The sequence below is a fragment of the Parasteatoda tepidariorum genome, chromosome 8, assembly GCF_982258835.1.
Source record: "Parasteatoda tepidariorum strain Cologne lab strain chromosome 8, Ptep-v5.0, whole genome shotgun sequence".
NCBI lineage: Eukaryota > Metazoa > Arthropoda > Arachnida > Araneae > Theridiidae > Parasteatoda > Parasteatoda tepidariorum.
The window spans coordinates 7,522,791-7,545,103 of NC_141762.1; the positions used below are offsets into that span (position 1 = coordinate 7,522,791).

The 22,313-nt window shown below is 28.6% G+C and overlaps 1 protein-coding gene across 2 annotated transcripts in view; it reads right to left on the reverse strand.

Moving 5' to 3' along the window:
* Positions 1-965: 965 nt before the first annotated feature.
* The window catches only part of LOC107451465 (saccharopine dehydrogenase-like oxidoreductase), a 44,580-nt gene continuing 23,232 nt past the window's right edge, over positions 966-22,313 (reverse strand). For both annotated transcript variants that reach the window (XM_087149772.1, XM_087149773.1), the window contains 5 exons: positions 18,176-18,295; positions 9,256-9,309; positions 6,566-6,680; positions 4,503-4,584; positions 966-1,145 (listed from right to left, as the gene is read on the reverse strand). In XM_087149772.1, the coding sequence (XP_087005898.1) occupies positions 1,055-1,145; positions 4,503-4,584; positions 6,566-6,680; positions 9,256-9,309; positions 18,176-18,295 (462 nt within the window). In that variant the 3' untranslated portion in view covers positions 966-1,054. The remainder of the gene's footprint in view (positions 1,146-4,502; positions 4,585-6,565; positions 6,681-9,255; positions 9,310-18,175; positions 18,296-22,313) is intronic.

A 22,313-nucleotide genomic window follows, 5' to 3' on the forward strand; every position in this document is an offset into this window, starting at 1 on the left:
TTTGATATTACAACCGCTAAAATGAATCACCACAATGGATTTTAAGCTCGCGTGAATACGACTCGCTACATAGGGTTTTAAGAGTGTAAATACAAATCGTGATATTGGATTTTAAAATCTTGTAAAAAAAGATTGCAATATACGATATTTAAATCGCCTGAATAAGAATCAAAACATTCAACTTTTAAATCAGGTAAATACGAAAATCGATGTTTGATAGTAAAATCGCGTGAATAAGAATCGAGATATTTGCAGTCTGGACTTGGGATTTCTAAAAGACTTGTTTTTGTTTAGACATAATAAATAAAAAATTACAAGATTAATTGTGAATGAGCAAATAAATATTTTCACCGCAAATCCACCTTATTTTTAATTTTTTTTCGTTTGCTTCCGCGCCAGACAACAGAGTCACGACGTCTGAATTGCGAAAATACGAGCTATCAGGCGGACGAATAAAAATACGGAAAATCTTATTTTCTGTGCATAAAAACAGAGAAAATAGCTAAAATACGGAAGGGTTAGCAGCTAGGACGTAGTTTAATTTTTCTGTTTATCTTTGAAAATCGTAAATATATATAATTATTTTGTTTCAATGACTGAATTTTCCAACAAAAAAAAAAAAACGAAACTTTTAAAGTATCGGAGTTTTTAATAAAAAGGCTGAAATTCGAGAGGCAAAAGCGAAAAAATCTCATCCTTGTATAAAGGTCAACCAGTTTTATCCCAAATGATTTTAAGAGAAACTTCAATACTTTCGCTCCGAGGAAAATGAAATATTTCAACTTGTTCAAAAAAAAATTTCAGCGGAAATTAGCGGGAAAAATCTGAAAAAAATGCGGAAATTCATGGAAAAATCTCATCCCTGCACCTGGAAAAAATCTGAACCCTGTTGAAGTTTTAAAAAAATACAAGGAAAATACTTTAATAACACTTTACTACGTAACTCTATTCGCACACACACAAAATTACGTATCATAAATTATCAGTTTTTATTTATTAAGAAATCAATATTCAAGAAAAATGAGTACAAAAATATTTTTGTTTTGGGAATATTTCACACACCATTGATTGTGATGTTTCTTTTCTCAATTCTTTTCATTAGACTTGTATCGGAAAAAGCAGCTCCAGGTGTCAATACGCCACCACTAATTGATAAGGGAAAAAAAAAACAATCATGATTAACACCAATACAAAAATAATCTTGCTTTCTGTAGATAAGACTTAAAATGATTAAGGCTTCCTATAACACTGTACACCTATAATCCTAACTGGTATGTGTAACAAACTTGAATATAGAAAACGGTGATGTAATTAAATGTTAATTTTTCACAGTAATTTAATTCTTTTATATGCATTTTTTATAAATAATATATATTCTTTGGGCAATAAATTTGAATTTTATCCAGTATTCCTTTAATTTTTTCCAATTTTGAAGAGATGGATAATATGTAATTCATTTAATTCAAAGTATTTTTTTTAAAGAAACTAAAGAAGATAGCTTTAATTTAGAATTAATTAAATTTTATATGTTATATTTAATGCAAAGGAGGAGAGGGCAGGCCTGCAACAATAAGGTGTCTACTTGATGCTGCTATATAGAGAAGAAGCATGATTTCACCTTGGAGAGGGTTTTTATATCTTCCTGGACAATATTTTTTAAATATTAATAGAAGTTTGTAACATAGGACCGATCAGTTTCCCATGCTATTAATTACCACATCACATATTCTGAGATAATTAAAGCAATATTACTACTTTCTTTGAAGAAAACGGTTTTGACTAATTGCATGTCCATAAGCTCTGGTTATGGATGGATATCATATATAATTCTTTTAGAATTACAGAATATTTAAATGTTAAGCTTTGGCAGTATTAACATTGCAAGTTTGTAATATAGCTGGTGGTTGTTGAAAATACAGAAAATAAGAACTAACAAAATTTTGTATTATAAATTTTTAAATTAATTCAATTCTAAAAGAGCAAAAAATATTTTATTGATGAAAAAATTTGCTGTCAGTACATGATTGCAAAGCATAGCACAACATGTAAATTAGAAATTTCTAGATATAATTTAAAATTTTTTGTATCAGACACTTTTAGTTAAATTCGTTTGAATGAAACGCATTAGAATTCCATACCAGTTAAATTGAACAATAAAATTATTACGGCAATATTTTTAATGCATGGAATTCAATGCAAAAAACTATTTTTTGGTACTATTTTGTAAATTCTAAACATATTTCAAGGTTGCAAATTTGTCACTCATGCTTATGATTTTAACAACATTTGAACAATTGTCGCCTTACTGGCGTGAACCCTAATTATTATAGGCTCTTTCCTCTAATAAAGAGGCAAAGAATTTTGTGTCTTGAGGTGCAGGATTTAGCATGAGAATTCCTGTAATGAAGCGTGCTTTCAGTGGATTCTCACCCACTGTGGCAGATAATATAAAGGCTGGCTACTTTGCCCCACACAATAAATTTTTGGTTCCTCAAAACCTTCTGGGAGATTCCATTCAGCAAAGTTGGAAATGGATTCCAAGTGCTTCTTCATGAAACAACTTTGCATCTTTCGAGGGAAACCTTGGAATGTACTCTTCTCTAAACCACACCTCATGTAGTTGCAGCTTTTAGACTCTGTTTAAACATTATTGACTCTCCTACATGTTCTCTATTTATATAATTGACCAGGATAAAACTGCTTTGCATTTGGACATGTGCCCTGCTTAAGTACAGTTATGTTAGAGAGCCTGTGATCTAAAAACCTAGTGGCCTAACAACTGGCATTCAATAATAAAAATTTATATTGTTATTTTAGTACTTAACTATTTTGTATTATTATTGTATAATTTGGACATTATACTGGGTTTAAAATTTTTAAGTTGGATGGTGTGATTGGAGAAGTTTTCACCAATAAACTAGCTGGCTATCACATTGGTTAGACCCTTTTTCAAAGGGGCGGGAGAATACTATGCAATGTTGAGGGAATTATATACTAAATCTAATCATTAAAGACAGCTTATATAAAAAATGCAATCAGTTAAAACCTTTTCCACAAAAAAAAGTGATAATACTGATTTAACTGTCTCAGAAAATGTGATGATGAGGCATGGGATACTGGGTCTGAATCCACATTACTAGCATCTATTAATATTTAAATATACTAGTGGGCTGCGCCCCCTGCTCGCTAACCCCCGAAAATTGCTACGAAATCTTATATGGTTTGCTTCACAAACCAAGCTCGCTTCGCTCGCTACTAACTTAGGTACATTGCAAATGCACAAAATTCTAAGAATTCAAAACAATCATTCTAATCCATATAAAAACTTTTTTTTTTTTTAAATTAAATCTTTTTAGTAAATACTAAGTCATTAAAATAAATTTGAATTCAAATACATACATGTAATTCGTTAAACCTATTAGAAATGTGCTATAGTATAAAATCTTAAGATAAAATTTCTAAAATTGATATCTCTTTAAAAAGGTTAAAATTTTGGCTATAATTAAGTCTATTAAAAATTGAAATAAGTGAATTGCTATGGAAAAACCTGCATAAACAAATAAATTCTAGTAAAACAAATAAATTCGTGATATAAATAAAAAATCGTCAAATAAATTCGTAATATATAAATTCGTGAAAAAAAGCACTTTCAACAAAATACTAAAATAGAGATCTATCGACAAAGACTACTCACTTCTGCCTAGCTTATGCTCTCTCTGGTTATTACAGTTTCCGTTTTTAAAAGCGCAATATGTTGAGCCATCTCAGCTAGATTTGGCATGCGACATTTTTAGCGGCAATCATTGGTCGATTTTCTATCGTAGCCATTCGGGGAGTTGTAATGAGGCTTTTTTTGTCGCCGTGTAAGAGAAATATATATATAGATTGTCCAAGATATAAAAACAGTCTTAAAGGTCAAGTCATGCTTCTTCTAAACTTAGCAGAAATCATGCAGACACCATTGTTGAGGACCTGGCCCATATTTTTCATTCAATAAAATAATATTATTTCTCAGATTTTATATTTTTGAAGTACGTACTACTTTGGATTTATGACTACCTTTTAAATTCAAAATATGTTAAAACCTTAACATATAAAGTGAAGATGACACTCTAAGTATGGAAACTCTTATACTTTATGTAGGGATACTAATCTCCTTAAATTAATTTATGGTTCACTACATTTCAGAATTTTTAAAACACAGAAAATTCTAATGAATGGTAAAATTATGGGCAAATTTTAATACAAATCTTAATAATAAAACTTCTTAAAATATCAAGCCTGTTCATACACTGTCTCATTAATACAACGTAAGCAATAGTGTAAGTTTTTTGAATTCTGCCCAGGTTTTATTGTTTACACTCAGTTCTCTATTCATAATACTTGAAACAAACAAACAAAAATTTGCCCATTTTCTTCAATAAAATAAATAAATAATATTAATAATAAGTGTAAAAAAGTCTCCCCAACATTTTAATGAGATAAACAACTAAAATTATTACCTTGGAGGCAATTTATCCTTTTCTTGAAGCACCACTAAAGCTGAATTTACAACCAAAATAGCTGTGGCTATGTAACCAGAATCTGTATAAGAGAAAAGTAAGTTCAAATAACCTTATATAATGCCTTTTTTTTCTAATAAGGTTAAATATTTTTGGGATTGAGGCAGATTTATAAAAAGAAAACAATTAAGCCAAAACAAAATTAAGCTGATAAAATACTAATATTTTTAATATAATAATTACAACATGGAAACTGAAGCTGATTTAAGTAATCAAATCGTTCAATTTTCACTGATTCCATTGAAAATCCATGATCGTTTTTTGGCAGACTTTTTTACGAATTTTTCGTTTTTTCCCCCAATATTGCTATGAAACTTAAAATTTGAATTGCACATTTGACACAACATGAAATCATCAAATGCTTTTTGATGCGGCAATATCACGGTTTTTACAATCAAATTTTCGGTATTAATGCTGATTTATTTCATACGATGTTATTACAGCATGCAAAATTAAAATTGCACATTGGATTAATCACTTTTCGCTGCTCCCACCGATTCCATGGTAAATCCAAGTGGTGATTCGATTGTTTTTCTAGCTATTGATTTTCAAAACAGTTTCATTTTTAAATTCTAGCATTTTTTATGTGTCATTTTTTATAATCCTAATATTTTTAATAAGTTATTATTACAACATGTGAAATTCGAATAACGCATTTGAATCTTAACTTTTTAAAGTAGTCCTTTCATACTTTTTTTTTAAATCAATTTTTCGGCAGATATTGTAACTGATTTCTGTTAGGTTTATAAAATCCTGATAATTTAAATATAAATAGCAAGTTTTAAATCATGCATTTGAATACACTTAATGGCATGTCCGTTTCACTGTCAATCCATGGCATGTTTGTTTAGTTATCAATTCACGTCATTTTGATGTAGATTTCTTTTTCTGCAGTTATTCTCATATAGTATCCAAATTTAAGCGGAATGAAGTTGTTTATCTGAATAATCAAATTCATGTAATGAAATATTGTCTAAAAAGTATGAGCACTAAATTTAATTTTAAGAGACTTTGAGTTACTGTACACATGCAAATTTATCATGGAAAAGAAGAATTGAGATTTAGTTCAGACAGATAATTCTTTTATTTGTGCCAATAAAAAGCTTTACTTAAGTGAGGGGTGGCAGCTGTTTGGGCGACTTTGAGGAAGAAATGATTTATAATAAATGATCCATATTTTAAAATGATTGCATTCAATAGTTAATTTTGCATTTCAGAAAAGATATTTTAATAGTAATATAAAAATAAATTAGATGCAAACGATTTATAAGTTAACCATTTATAGCTTATTTAATGGAATCGGCTTAATGAGATAAATAATCGCACTTTTCTAATTTTCAGCACAACCTGTCCTAATTTTAAATTTGTTTATCTTCAATCAAGAGAAGCAATAGTACTGAACTCAAAAGTTTATTTTTCAACCAATTTTTATAAGAATTCAGTAAATACTTTTTTTATATATGTAATAAATGAAAACAATAATAAAAAGATCCGCAAAATTCTCAAAAATATGATTTTATTTTAAATAGTTTTTATTTAGTTTAGTTTTTTCAGTAAATATTTTTTTTATATATGTAATAAATGAAAACAATAATAAAAAGATCTGCAAAATTCTCAAAAATATGATTTTATTTTAAATAGTTTTTATTTAGTTAGTTTATATTTAGTTTAGTTAATTAATAGTTTTTATTTAGTTTAGTTTTTATCTAGTTTTTATTTTCACCATGTGAGTAAATGTCATTAACACTTCATCCCACCCTTTTTCAAATTGTATTTTTCTAACAGTCTTGGTCAGCGGCATATGGCCTGGAAACGGGTATTTACCCATCCTTAATGTAAGTTATTTAAAAGATAATAACTTTCAGAAGCCGAACTCTCGTTTCGTTAAGCTACTCAATAGTAAGCTAACCAGAAAAACTGGTAATGAAAGCTGAGATATTTGTAACATTCTACAGCTTCATGACCTGTAATTGACTTTCAAAGAATAGAAAATAAGTAATCACCTGGACTACTTAAAACAGCAGTAACTGTCTTGTTAGGGGGTGAAGTATGTTTGTCAGGCAGCTTTTCCCTCCATCCTTTGGCTTTGATCATCACACTGAAGCTTCCACCCACATTCTATGAAGAATTTATAAGAACAATTTTCTTTAAAAGGCAAGATAAGTACAAATGAATAACTGAATTTGAAACAAATATTTTTGAACACCTATTACAATAAGTGATACACAAAATTTAAGTAAAATATAGCGCGAATTTCACCCCCTTCCACACTAACATTAGTGAAACAGCTTATCACCGAATCAGCAAAGAATAACATTTTCTAAAAGGTCAAAACAACTTTTATTACGAAATAAAAATTTTCTAAGAAATAGTTTTTATCACAAGCAAACGCAAGGGTAATACTTTGTGCTATGTAGACTAAAGCAAAAAATCACATGAATAAAGCACAAGTACATAAAATTGGCACACTATAGTTTCAGTTCTATAAACAAGAACCTTCCTCAGTGTCTAAATGTTAAATAAAGGAATAGAAGTAAAAAAAGAACACGTTTAGTTACACGAAAGTTTTTTAACCAATAGAGACAAAGGAGACAAGTAAATAACAATGGGGAGATAAGAAACAGATTTGAGGCAATTTCACAGGAGCCCAGGGTGCAACAGATTAAATTAAGATAGAGTTCCAAATTTTGGGAGAGGGGGGAATACTTGAATTTTACAAGTTCAGAAGGTGAAGTGCAGTGTAGTGTTGAATGATTTTAGTAGTAAAAAAATCAAACCTGTGATTTGAATTCCAATTGTGTAAAGTGATAGAAGATAGGTTAATGTCCTTATTTCGGATGTATCTTTCATGTTCTTTAAGTTTAAGGGTACATTTTTGTTCAATATACGCAAAACCACAGTGGGACAAAATTTAATAAATACCTCAGCTATTAATACCAGCAATAGGGTTTTTAAGATTGATGAAATTTAGTTCTTCAGGGGAAAAAATGACTTTAAACTAAAATTTATTCAAAATCTTAGAGATTTGGGAACTGGTTTTCGGATAATAAGGTAAAACAGTCAAACTATTAAAGTTCGATTTGGAGAGTTTAATTGATTGAGAGGTTAATTTTCTATTAGTGGAAACAATAATATTAGAAGGAAAACCATGGTCTACAGCGATAGCTTCGACAAAAAACAGCTCTTCATTGAGTATGTAACTATTTGAACAAATTTTAGAAGCACGTCAAGTGTGCCTAAGGCAGTTGACTTTTGGATAGGGCGATCAGATGAGAGATTATGAAGGAAGAGTGAAACCGCAAATGGATTTTGATAAACAATAGTGAGAAGTTTATTGGAATTACGAGCAATAAGAATGTCTAAGAAAGGTACACAGTTATTACAGAGAATAAGTATGTATGTTTCCTGTTAATAAGTATGAAAAAATCTGTATAATATGCATGTAAGGACCTATAGAAATCATAGCATTGAGAACATGATCAATGTCAGCATTCATTCTTCATCAATGCGAAACAATCGTCAACATATCATCTATAAAAAAGGAGCTTTAATAAATTAAAGAATTTCCCTTCAAAGTAGTGCATAAACAGGTCATTTAAGAAAAGGGCTAAGAGGATTACCCATAGATAAGCCATAAATCATCCAATAAAATTTACCATTAAAAAGTGAAATTGGGCTGTTCTAAACCAATGTGAGTAAGATTTACTAATTTTTCAACTTCGCTTAAGTAGAATTCTTGTTATCTTATTTTAAGGCAATTAAGGTCACCATTAACGGGAACGTTAGTGAATAAAGATTTTACATCAAAAGAGACCATTTTGTTATCATTACGTTTGAAGCTCATTAACAAAACCGTATGAGTTTCTGACATACTAAAAAGTGGGGACAGAATTAAAAAAGCTAATTTATAAGAGGCAGTGCCAATATTAGAAACAATTAGTCTCTAAAAGGAGTGCCAACCTTATGAACTCTAAGAAAAGCATAAAAACTCGCAGTGTAAATTAGTAGGTGTAAGAGAATAGATTAGGAATAATTACTGAAAATTCAACGGCAAATTTTATTTTACGCAACTTATTAACACTTGAATCTTTAGGTAGTAATCTATAAGGACCTTCATCAATTAACTTTTTTAACTCTGTCTCGAACTACAATTTGACCCCCTTTATCAGTTTTAGTAATAACAGTGTCAGAGTTAGACTTCAAAAATTTTAATTAAGAAAAAGCAATTATACTAAGATTATTGGTGTACTGTCTAGAATTTAATTAAACAGTACAAGCAATCAAATATTGAACTGAATCTTTTTGAGGATAGCTGAGAACACAACTCAGTGTTTCCAAGTTTTTGGAAGTCCACCCTGGGGTTGCCGCCAAATCCCACTCACACCAGTTTCTTATCTCCCCACTGTTATTTCCTTCTTCAAACTTACTTTGTCCCTATTGGTTGACCCACTTTACATGTGTTTTGTAAATTCTTCATTCTACATTTAGACACTGAGGAAGGTTCTTGCTTATAGAACTGAAACAATACTATGACAATTTTTTGTACTTTCAAATAGTTTTTATAATTTGAATTTTTTTTCTTGTCTTAATTGTTTTAGTATTTCTTTAATAAGACATGATTTAACAAAACTATTTTTAACAGCATGATTAGAACTCTAAGTAGTAATAGAATTAGAAGGCATACAATACAAACCCGGTTTTTACTTGGATTTCTGCTAAACGTGCCAAGAGAAAAAACTTCTGGAAACTAAAAAGAATTCAAAATTATTTTTACATGGAAATGATTCAATGATATATAAAACATTTAAAATCAATTTTTAACCAAAAGGTATATACAAGGTGGTTCCACTTTGCGCATTAAAACTGTGAAAATGGGACCAAAATAAGCATATTTCATAAAAGAATGCAAATGAAGTATGAGCGAAAATAATGTGTTGGATCGGTAAAGAGAACTGTTGCTTTCTACAGAGATGATACAGCAAGACAGAAAATGTCATAGCAGAAATAGCATTTTATTTGAGGTAAAATAATTGATTTATCTCAGTAAAAATATTATGTTTTCTCAAAGGACTAGCTTCAGGTACAATTGATCCAATTACACACAGTTTTATATTTGGTAGATAAATTCAACTATTAGATATTAAATGATTGCAATTCATTAATTTTCAGATGTATATACAAGAGAGAAAGTACATTTGGAAAGCTCAAAATTAATAAGTTTTGAATCAAAGATTGAGATTGCACTAAAATAAATAATGTTAGAAAAGTATGTGATTATCTATAAATTTAGCAAAAATATCTTTACAACTTTTAAATAAATGAATATCATTTCAACTGATATTTAATGATTTTATCACAAAATATTTAAAAAAACTGAAAAATAAAAATAATTATCAACATTTACAGGGATAATTGTAGCTTTAAAAAAGATATCCAAAATTTCAGCAGGAAATAAGTATATGTAGGAGACATATATTTGGGTAATAAGAAATCCATTATTTTTTCGGTAGATGGCTGTACTGATTGATATCTTGTAAAGAATCAATCAAAAAATAATCAGATTTATGCTTGCTGGAAAGGTGTGATTTTGCACTAAATAAATTATTTTGCTGTTTTTTGTTTGGTCCATTCAGTTGTGAGTTACAAAGTGTCAAAAATGGAAGTCAATGAAGAGAAACTTCAGTGTATTTCTAAATTTTTCTTTAATAAAAGCAAGCATGCAAGCCAGACGGCAGAAGTTGTGAATGGTGCTTATGGTCCCAATACTGTAACAGCCAATCACATGCGATTTTGGTTTGGTCAATTCCATTCAGATTTTTTTATGTTGCGGATGCACAGGTAGGCTCGTCATCGAAAATGTTGATAAAATCTCAACATATTACAGGGTTCCCATTCTTTCAACAAAGCAAAAATTATGTACTTTTTTGAAAAATTAAGGACATTAAAAATGAATGTTTATCATCGAATATACCTATGGCACCAGTGACAGTGCAAATCATTTACCTTCCCCAAAAAATAAAAACAATTTTATTAAAATGTGAGAACTGATATAATTGTATTAATTAACAGGGCTCGCCAAAGAATTACCAGGCAATTTTCGCAAACCCGGGTAAGGTTTTTTTTTTAAAAAAAAAACACATTTTCAGAGTGTTAAAAGTTAACGTCATTCAGATTGTAAAAGTTAACATAAGAAACTAATCTGCATTCCATTTTTAATGGTTTCATTGAAATTGAATAGTAAAATTGTAATTGTAATTAAATGCAGAAATTAAGATTCACAATTTTTTCATGTACATTAAAAAAAAAAAAGAGTAAATAAAGAAATTTGTCAAAAACATTGAAAAAAATTATTTCAACAAGTTTTTATATTTCACTACTAGACCAGCAAATGTGTTATATTTACTTTTATGATGAACTTTAACAAAATCATTTCCAGCCAAACCTGTTATTAGGAATTAACTTTACATAATGTAACTAAACATTTTGGCAAAAAAGCAAGCTAATTTTCAAGCAACCGAGAATTGAACAAAAATTAAAAAACAGTAAATTAAGTTGCAATGTTAAGTGAATAAAAAGATTATTAAAATCTAAGGATTTTTTAGTTGAATAGATTTTTATGTAGCCATCTGCTTATCCCTAAGAAATAAAAATAGCGTAACAATTTAAAACTTTAAAAAATATTTTACATTGCAACAAAACAAATTATAAATAGTTACCAAATGTTTAACTTTCTTGTTAGAAACAAATCATGCTTTCTTATTTAGTACTCAGGAAAAAAAAATTTTATTTCATCAAAAAACCAATAAACCCCAGGTTTTTGATGAAAATCCTAGGTGGGCTGGGATTTTTCAAATCCTGTTCTTAACAAATCTGTTAAATTTTTAGTACAATCATAAATTTTCAAAAATGTTATGCCTTCTATAAATTTACAGTTACTTATTACACATTGAAATATCATACAAATTTATTTAATTCTTCAAGTTTTTAGGAAATAGTTTTCGTTATGGATTCTAGTTCAAAAATGTTTTCTGATATTTCTTTTTTTAGCGTTTTACTTAATTCCTATAAGCAGATGCGTTAACAGTAGAACTGAATTTCTTGAATTCTGTCAATTTTGAAGGTTAGTGGGGGTCTTCTGCTTAGGTACATTAAAACTGCCCCCTCCAAAAAAAAAAAGCACTAACTCTTCCATGCCAGTATTTGCCTTGTCCACACTATTCTTTTCTTTTAGAATGCTTCACTCTCCTCATAGAGTATCATTCTAGGCAAAGGGTAGAATATATTAATGAAAGGACATGCTTTCTTCCCCTTGCTTGTAACCCTCCCCCACACATTAATTTTCGTCTCTCTAAAATAGAATTAGACCATGCTTCACCCTCAATGCATAGTTTAATTCTAAGTGATAAAAAAAACAACATTTTGTTTTAAAAAATTGAACTGAAAAATTGTTCCGATCAACCATAGTGATGTTAAAAAATTAAGAACTTTTAAAAACCTTGAACCGAAATTAAGTACTTTAAAGGGCCCTTATTTTCCAAAATAAAAATTAAGCAGTTTTTAAGGACCGTGGGAACCCTGTGTTAGCAGTCCTAGTATCAGCCAGCAGATAAAGAATGACCCTAAAACACAAGAATGACCTAAAAGCGGGATTCAAAGAGTAAAAGTGAAGGTATTTGAGATGAAATATTAAAATAAAAAATTGGTATACAGAGTTTTGAATGAGCATTGGAACAATGTTTTATGTTTGTTATTCCTTGAATTTTATTGCCATGCTCCTTAACGTTTTAAGTTGCTTGGTTTGTTTTCCATATTCCAAATTAGAACAGCATTAACACTTAGTTTGGTCATCAGGTGAGTGTGAGAATCATTATATTATCAGTTCAATCATCTATAACATATCACCTATATCAGTTTTATTTCGATTTCACCTAACAAGTTCTGATTGTGAGTATAAATGTATTACACATATTTATTGATTTTTGTTGAAATGAGAACTCAAATGGAATGAAATATGATCGATTGATTTAAAAGCTAAACTACTAAAATATGTTCTCCTTTAGAGATTAGTAAGTAATTTAACTAAAAATATTAATATTGCTTGAATTAAAAGAAATACTTTTTGTTTATTTTTTAAGCTTTTTTTTTATTATTTGCGCAATTTCAGTCTTTTGCATCATTTATATATTAAATTTTTTATGTTTAGAATCTGCGTAATTTTCAAAATTTCCCGCGAATTTCGGGACTTTTTCCCCTTGACAAACTTGCAGCCCTAACCAGTGGCGTATCTAGGGTATGGCAGGCATGGCTTGAGCCATGGGCGCATTATTTGAAAAAGGCGCAAAATCAACCAACACCAACGTTTCTTTCGTTTTTTCAATTTTTCAAAATATTTTGATATTTTGCTTGTTTTAAAAAAATTAATTTAACTCGTATACTAATACAAATTTTAAAAACAATAATACAAATTTCAAAAAAATAAATAAAACATTGAAAAGAATCATTTAGAAAACTCTCCAGAAAGCAGGATAAAAACTTCCAATGATCGGATCCTCAGATAAATCTTTCTTTTTCCAGTACCACAAGCAAAAAGACAAGATAAACATCTCTTCATATCACATTACCAGGATGTAAAAGGGCAATTATCTGGGGATGAATAGAACACCTGCAGGCATAGAAAATAGCCCTTTGGTGGTGACAGAGGGCAAAGAGATGTGAAAACCATGGGGTGTCCCTGTCCAGTTTAGCCCAACTATCTTAAATTTTATCAGGGGTGAAAATCACTTTGAAAAGCGGCTTTCGAATTTGTTGAATATACAAATAGAACCCTTGCTGTAAATTAGCGTAAATCCTTTCAAAAAGGAAAGTTTTGCCACACATGGTGGGAATCACTGTCACAAAACATTTAAATACTAAAAACAGGAGGTGCCTCTGCCTTGCTTAAACCAGACAGCCATAAATGTAATTTAAACGAAGTATTAGGATTTTTTGAAAATCAAGGATTAAATTGTAAGTAATCATTTCTTATGTATTGAAATCATGCTCACTTCATTATTTCACGTTATATTTTACAGCGATCGATATACTTTCTAGCAATGCCAACTGCTCCACTTTCTTTAAAATATTTTATTCAGTGGTAGTTAAAAACGAAACCATGCAGAATTTAAGATAATTCTGGTAAAATTTATAATTCTCAAAATAACCAAAACAAAATAACAGTAAACAAAAGTATGTTTCACGTGATTTTTTTCAATTATTTATTATTTAAACGTAGAAAGGGAAAATGGTTTTACATTAAATAAACAAAGAATCATACAATAAATGTAACTTTTGCACTCAATAAAAAATATTTTTCTATACGGAGCAGAGCAAGTTTGCATCTCTGTATATGCAGATTCAGAGGGGCGTTTACTACATTATAATATTTTGTTTTTGTATATAATTATTTTTATAAAACAAAATCGTTTAATATGCACAATGATATTTTGGTAACAAAAAGTGAACTTCGTGAATTAAATGCTCGTTATTGTATTATTATTAAAAACAATGTCTTAATGGGAAGAAAAAACGAATGTTAAAATTTGAAATGTTGGAAACATAATTGCAATAAGTAAATATTTTTGTGTAAATTACGTAGCATTACGAAATAGATTTCCTTTCATTCATTAAAAGATAGATTTTAGGTTTAAACACTCATAAAAGTTCAATTTATTTATTTTTAATTGGTTAATTTATTTATTGAATGAATAGATTAAGGAACGTATCGTTAATTGTTCAAACTGATCTTTTTTTTTTTAATTTTGCCCTTAAGTCACAGAAATATTATTCACACTCAATTTTAATTTTAAATTAATAACTTAAGCTCAAGTTTAAATAATTCTTTTGTTTACAAATTGAGAAAAAAAAGAGTTGTGTAATTTATCAAGACCTTACTTAGTATTTTTTTTAATTTCAAAGCATCTTATTTGTCCATTATAATTAAAATAAAATGGAAAAAAATATCACTGAGGCTTATATGTATTTGAGGCTTATTTGTTGGCACATATGTATTTCATAACTATCTATTAAAGCAGCACAATAAATTTTTTTTTCATTAATTAATTCCTTTTATTTTAAGAAAATAAGAAAAAATTAATAATAAACATCTTATAGAAAAATTCGAGCTTGTTTATTTATTAAACATATGCATTTTTATAAAAATTCAAAAAGCCCTCTGTCCTCAAAATATTCAAAAGATTTATATTTCTCCTTTTCTTAAAAGGAGTATTTTAAAACTAATTAAATTCAATTAATTTTGAAAAGATTTATTCGGATAATGGCTTTGTCAAAAAAATATCGATGGTTAAATCCTTTATTTTATAGATAAATTAATTATTTGTTGCTTGTAAACTGAAGTTGCATTTTAATCTAAAGGTCCTCGATTGGGTAAATTTTTAACCGCTTAAAATTTTAAACTTACTTATTACCCCAGACAATATTTAAATTTAAAAAAAATGTCTCTGCACCATTAAATGTTTAAACGAATAACCGCTAAGGCAAAAATTTACTTTATTAATAATTATGTATTTGTCGATCTATGTGTTAAGATTAAATTTGATCATATGAACTTTAAATCATTTTTTCTATAAACGTGCATTTCGTCTCTACCTTCTTTCTTTTTAATATTTTCAACTAATTGACGCTTGAGTGCAAATTTTAAGAAACGACATTTTTATTAACTAAGATTTAACGTAGTAATTTGGTCACATAACAGCCTACTTTGGTTTTAATAAACCGTAACTATAGAAAATTCTCAGAACTATTTAAAATATTTAATAATAATATTACATTACCTTCCTTTAAAAAGCATTTTATGCCCGCTTGAAATAATATTTTTTTAAACTAATTCTTTTAGCAATTTTTTTATCATATCTTTTATGGATTTTTTTAACAATACTCTTGGTACCTTAGCCATGGCCATGTTTGGAAAAATAAGATTATTGTAAAACAGTTTTAATTTATTGCATTAATTCAGAATATTTCTTCTTAGAAATAAAGCTTTTATCCTCCATTTTATTTATTTTGCGAAATATGCGAAAATTATGTGACAAATTCAAATATGAACAAAAGAAATCAATGTGTGTTATTAACATTTTAATATTAGTGCAGATTTTCTAAATGTGTTTTGAGTTATTATTGTACTTTTGTTACTTTTTTGTTTCTTTACATAAAAATAATATTCTATTTAGCTCAAATTTAAAGGAAATATATTAGGGGGAGGACCTGTTTTCTAGTCTAAGGTTCTCGGGAATACGAAGATCAAAAACCTAAATTCGATGAAAAATGTTTTTATTAAGGGGAAGTATGCTTTTACATTTGATTTTATTGCTTAAGTTAATGTATGCACTAATTTCTATGGGTTTAAAGAAAAATAAAGTAACTTACAATTTTATCGTAATATTTTGTAATTTAAAATAAAATATTTAACGTTTCCCTATCGAACCATTAAAATTGTAATAATACATGATTATCTGATACTAATAATTAGGATTACCAAAGGTCAAAGGTAATTCTTTTTCTAGTTTACTTGATGGGTTCCAACCACCTTCGGACTTATGTGCATAAAATGAACAAACAAGAATTAAAGATAAGAATTTTTAATTTAAATATACAAACTTTTAATTAAATATTTAAATCTTTTGAATAGTTCCAAGTCTACCATACGATTTTAAAAAAAAGTTTTATAATCCTAAAAAGAAGAAAAATTCGAAACGAAACTAAAATGTCTATACTTTAATTGTCTTTATTTTCCTTTTAAAAATTTCAAGCACGATGCCGCAAAAATATGTTCATAATAGTTTCCATTTTCTCAACCTACTTAAACATTAATTATTAACAATATCATTAAAGAAACTTTTTCTTGAATTATCACTAATAATCACTCGAGTTTAGAATATATTAAAGATAATAAAATTAACCCGATTGCGACTTTTGATTTCCAGGATCTTTTCAATAGCATTCCCCTTTTTAAACTAAAAGATGTCTTTTTGAATTATTGCTATGATTTTAAAAATATCCTTAATTGCGATTTTCATAGTATTTTTAATAACTACCTTAACAATGGAAAAGAATATTTTTTCAAATTTATGGAATACCACAAGGATCTAATCTTTCATCTCTCTTAGCTAATTTATTTTTGCACTATTATGAAGAAAAAAATCATGCACTTATTATTAAATATGTTTTTAGATTTATTGGTGATTTAATTATCTTTAATTTTCAAAGTTATACAATTTTATTAAATAATATTTACCGCAAAGAATTAATCTTGCTTTGTAATCATGATGATAACATTAATTAAAATTTTTTAGATTTGGGTATTATAAAAGAAGAAAATATTTGCTTTGTTGATTTAAACGATAAAAGAAATGATTTTAATGTAAATAAACTAATTACTTAGAATTTTAATGTTTCTAAAATATCTATTTAAATACGATGTTTAATCAAATGAATAGAAATAAAAAAACATAAAGTAATGGTTTTTTTCTCCAAAAAAATTGACAAACTCTTCAAAACTTGAAAGAAAAAAAACAATTGATACCCAACTAAAGTGATAAAATTCTATGTGAAATCATTGAGTTAATTGTATGTTATTATAAATAAGTTAATTAAAAACTTCTTGGTTAATTTATATAATTTTTACCACATGCAAATCTATTTCGGGCAAATCCGTGGCTAAAAATATGCGCCAAACGGCAATTCATGCTTCTTTCTCTCTTTTTTTCTTCTTAAATAAGTGTTATTTTTCTAAAATCATTAAAATTGTATAATTAAATGTCAACGTATTAATTATTAACTTATCCAGAATAATATCAACTCGCGCACATCCATTTTCAAGCCAATCCTTGGTAACTTACAAATCAAGCGCGCTTCAGTATTGTATTATATATATATGTATATATATATAAAAATATATATATATATATATATATATATATATATATATATATATATAAAATATTTTAAGAAGGGGCGCCGATAGGGAGGTTTGCCATAGGCGCCATTTTCTCTAGATACGCCTCTGGCCCTAACCATAGTCAATTAAAATACGAAGATGTCAGCTTTAAACTGCAAATCTTTCAATACTTCAAATTTTAAAATCCACATTTATATTAATTGTAAATGGGATGTTCTAAAGGCACAAAATTCAGAAATATCAGGACAACTACAAACTCTAAAACAGTGAATGAAATAGGGAAACACAGAGAAACAGAAGTAAACTACAAGCAAGTGACAAGGAAAATAGGGGACGTAAAACATAACTGATCGGGGACGTAAAACAAGTTTAAACAAGATAATCAACCAATTAGAAAAGTGTGGTGGAGATAAGATAAAATTTCCAAGTGTTACAATATGCATAAATTAAAAAAAAAAAAAAATCCAAAATATAAAGAAAAAATGGAGAGCTAAAAAGGCCATTATTAAAATTTTGCAAAATACGAAATGAATCACTTTTTAATCTTTTCTCCCTTCTTTTGATTGATTAACTTATTACTCTCCCTTTAAGTCAAAACTGCTTATCTTTGCATCTCTGTGTTTCCATGTGTATGTAATAATAAAAAAAAGGAATACTCAACCCTTTCCAGCAAGTAACATCCCATAGAGAATTTAGTCATGAGCATAAAAATTGCACCCATTAATAATGTGATGAGTGCATACAATAAGGAATGACACTTCATGTAGCACTGAACTTGAACCTAATAGAAAAATAAAATAATACTTATTACTTTTGAAAGCTGTTTAAATAGTTTTTCCATTAATAAATTAAGTCTTTTTTTCTACTTTATTTAATCATCTGGCAAATGAATAATACAAATAAAATGATACTCATTTTATATTTTATTTTATAATTGTCCTCGGACAGCTGACCCAATTTTTTTGGTTTATGACAACTGATGTTCGACTCCGTAGCCTTGTCATTTTGAACCCAATCCAGAAGACAAGGAAACTCCTGGATCAAGTATTGGGAGCAATTTGCCTTCGTGGAGGACTCTTTGATGGAACTAACCCGCACTTGCAACACATAGAGGGGAAAACCACGAAAACCTCCTATGGTTAGCCAGACAGAAAGGGGTCTCTGAGCCATGATTCGTCTACCACTGAACATATTTTACGCCAGCACTGCGATCGATGCAAGCCGGTTGCGGAATTCGTATCGACCAGCCATCACTGGGATTCAAACCCAGTTCACCTCATTAGGAAGGCGAATGCTCTATCCCTTAAGCCGTCATGGCTCAATGATACTCATTATTGTGAATAACAATCATTGGTAAGCTTTCTAATCTAGATATAGCTCAAAACCAGTCTTTAAGAAAATGAACACAGCAAAATTGCGCCATTTCAAAGTTCAACTCAAGTTTAATAACTAAATGAGAAGTTTCATATTTACTTCTTAAAATACTAAACATAATCATTATGGGGTAAATTCCTGGACTTCGGGGTCAAAGTGGCTGGTTCTATTAATTACAGATATCTCTTGGTGTTTTGAATACTAAACAATTAATTGGTTTTAAAAATTCTATATTAATGCCATTACAATAAATTTATAGGAACCGTATCAACCTCTTAAAAAGAGCTGATGACTTTTATGTAATAACTTTTTCAAAAATGTAATTAAAGCAAATGGAAGACACCACAATTAGGAATTTATTATGATCCATTATTTTATTCTCCGCAAAAAAGAAAAAAATTTCATAAGTGAAATTTTATGTATTTGCAACTACGTATCAAAAACGTATTTGCAGCAGTGTCCATTTTCTTAAATACTCATTTGGAGCAGCATCCACTATCTTAAACAGGCATTCCAAGCTATATTTAGAATAAAAAGCTCGCTGACTAACAACCCTATGCATGTGCAAAATATTTAATAAAACACAACGTAAATAAAAACATGTGTAGAATAGATTTTGATTTTTTAAGTTGAAACCGATTTTACTTTGATTTTTTACAACATTAGGACAACATTTGTTTTTAAGATATTACACAGACGTAGCCACTCGTGTATTTTTTAAATTAATAACACATTAAAAATTATATATACAACATACTTCCTAAATTATTAATATTCTATTTTGATTTTTTTAACTAAATAGTTCTTCGTAGGATTTTTAAATAAAGAAAAAACTAATTTTATAAATTCACATTTACATTCATCAGACTTATTTGATCCCTGGATTTCAGTAAAGCAAGTCAGCAATTTGTTTATCAGTAGGACAATATTTTACATTTATCAACTTTTTTTTATCAAATAAAATTGCACATCTGTATGTTAACTTTGTTTGTTTGTTCACACCACAATTTCTTTTCCAAACTTATCACTTTGTTCATCTATCTTTAAAGTTGAAGAAATTTAGTTTCTTGGCATTTCTTTCACTGGAGCTTTAATGGAGACTAATTCTCATCAACATTCTACAGTTGTAATATATTCAGCCTCTTATTGTTCTTATTATACAGTTGTTGTTCTTATTCTAGAGTTGCAATATATTCAGCTTCTTAATGTAGCAACTATAGATTGTTCCCTTGAATACCAACTTACTGGACCTCTACACAGAAATATTACATAGCCTAGAGTACTGCAAACTCAGAACCAAAATAAACAATTAATTTTTTCTAACCATCTTTTGAATGAACAATTCCATCTTCTACACTTCCTTCTAGGTATCTTATAAATTTTGCATCAAATACCATGGGCATTTTAAAAAATAACCAATTTCTTTGTGCGGAGTTGTACTAATAAATTTTTTTTTTAAATTTAAAACAATGCTTGTGCGAAAAACAAATGGGTTACTTAAGCAAAATGAATGCATAAATTTTCATTCAGGGTGAGTAGCCAAATTTTTCAACAAAAAATAAGCACTTCTCAAGCACTCAAAAAATATTTTTAAGCACTTTGAAATCATAATTAGACAGGGTTGGCAAGTTCTTGACAATTGATGGTTTTATTAGGTTTTATTTACAGTAACAAAGACGATGGCGCGTCACAAACGATGAAATTCACAAGAGAAATGAAATTTTCTATCACTAATAGAGAAAAAAATTGACAATGTGTAGTTGGTCCCCGTAATTAGCAAAAATTTGAGAGATTTTTTGATTTTATTACAGAGGGCGGAAAATGAAGTCTAAAATTGAGAATCTCTCGCAAAATGCAGCAGGGTTGCACATGAGAGTCAAAAATACCTACCACTGAACAGTTCAGTATACACATGTGCAGACTCGCAAGTATTTCATAAAACATTTAAAACAAATGATGTTTTCATACACTAAAAGGCGGTACGCCGGGGTAGAGTTAATTGCGAAAATGTTGAATAGGACAATGTTTTTTTGCATAATTTGAGGCAAAAATTAACATTAAGCAAAATATCACATTTTGGAAAAGGGAAAATTAAGCACTTTTTAAAAACACCCTTGGAAAAAAGCACCTTTAAGGGCTTTTAAAAAACGAAAATCGAAATAAGCACCTTTAAGCACCCCTTAAAAACGCTACGCACCTTGTCATTTATTAGTGAGGATTAGTTCAAATATTTATCATGTATCTAAATAATTTTTCAATAGTTTTTTTGGGGGGAGGGAATTTTTTGATCATTTCCACCAACAATTTAATTATGATTTTAAATATTATAATAGGACACATTTTTTTGAATTAGAGTAAACACTTTCTAATGTGCTTGATTCCCTACTGGTTCTATTGTAAACCCGTGTGTTTTTTTAAATCCTATTTTGAGTCATTTCCATGAATTTCAAAATTTTGATAAATGTAATATGTAATTGCTATGTGTAATTCTGAATTTGAAACATCACTTTTCTTGCATTTGGTTTGGGGCGATTGCATTGTAAACTCACATCTTCTTCAGCAGTTAAACACTTTTCCATATGGTTTCTTGAATTCCATTATTTTCATACCTTATAAGTTTTAACGCGACCCATCTAATGTCAACAGTATTTTTTTCAAAATTAGTAGCATTTTAGCTATTTTTTTAAAGAAATAGTAGCAATAGTAGTGACCCTTTCGTTTTCAAAATAAATAATCACATTTTCACTGCCAGTAGAGGCCTTTGTTACATCATTGGTTTAAGTCAATTTTTAAAGCTAGCATTTTTTTTAAGCAATGGCCTGCATACACAACCAAATTAAGAGTCACGCAAGATATCCATAGAGATCAGACCATGTCAGGAAGAGCACAAGAATCAAATTAATATAGACCTGAAAACAACCACTAGACACATGACAAGTCAACAAAAAAAGTAGCGACTTTTAAATAAACCAGTCACATTTATAACCCAGTCACATTTAAATAAACCAGTCACAATAAATCTATCGCTTTTTCTTCTTTTTTTATGTGGAGAGAGAGTTCCTCAACAATTCACATACTCAAAATTGTAAAGCATACATGAAAATATTTTGCCTCCCCAAACATTTTTAAATAAAGTTCTTCAAAGACAATGTGCTTTACTAAATTTCATAACATATTTATATTATTTTTGTTGAATAAACTTTTTATAGTCAAATATTATTTTTAATAGGAATTTTTAAGAAAATATAATTTAATCCAAGTAAAAAAAAGTTTCCAAAAAGTGGCTTTTTAATGAAAAGGACCTACTAAAGGCTACTAAGTTTTTAAAAGTCTACCAGCCACTGATTACTAACTGAAAATTTAAAATTTCATGTCTAAATTAATGTCTACAGTGCAAGGTTTGTTTATTGTTAAACCAGGAAAAT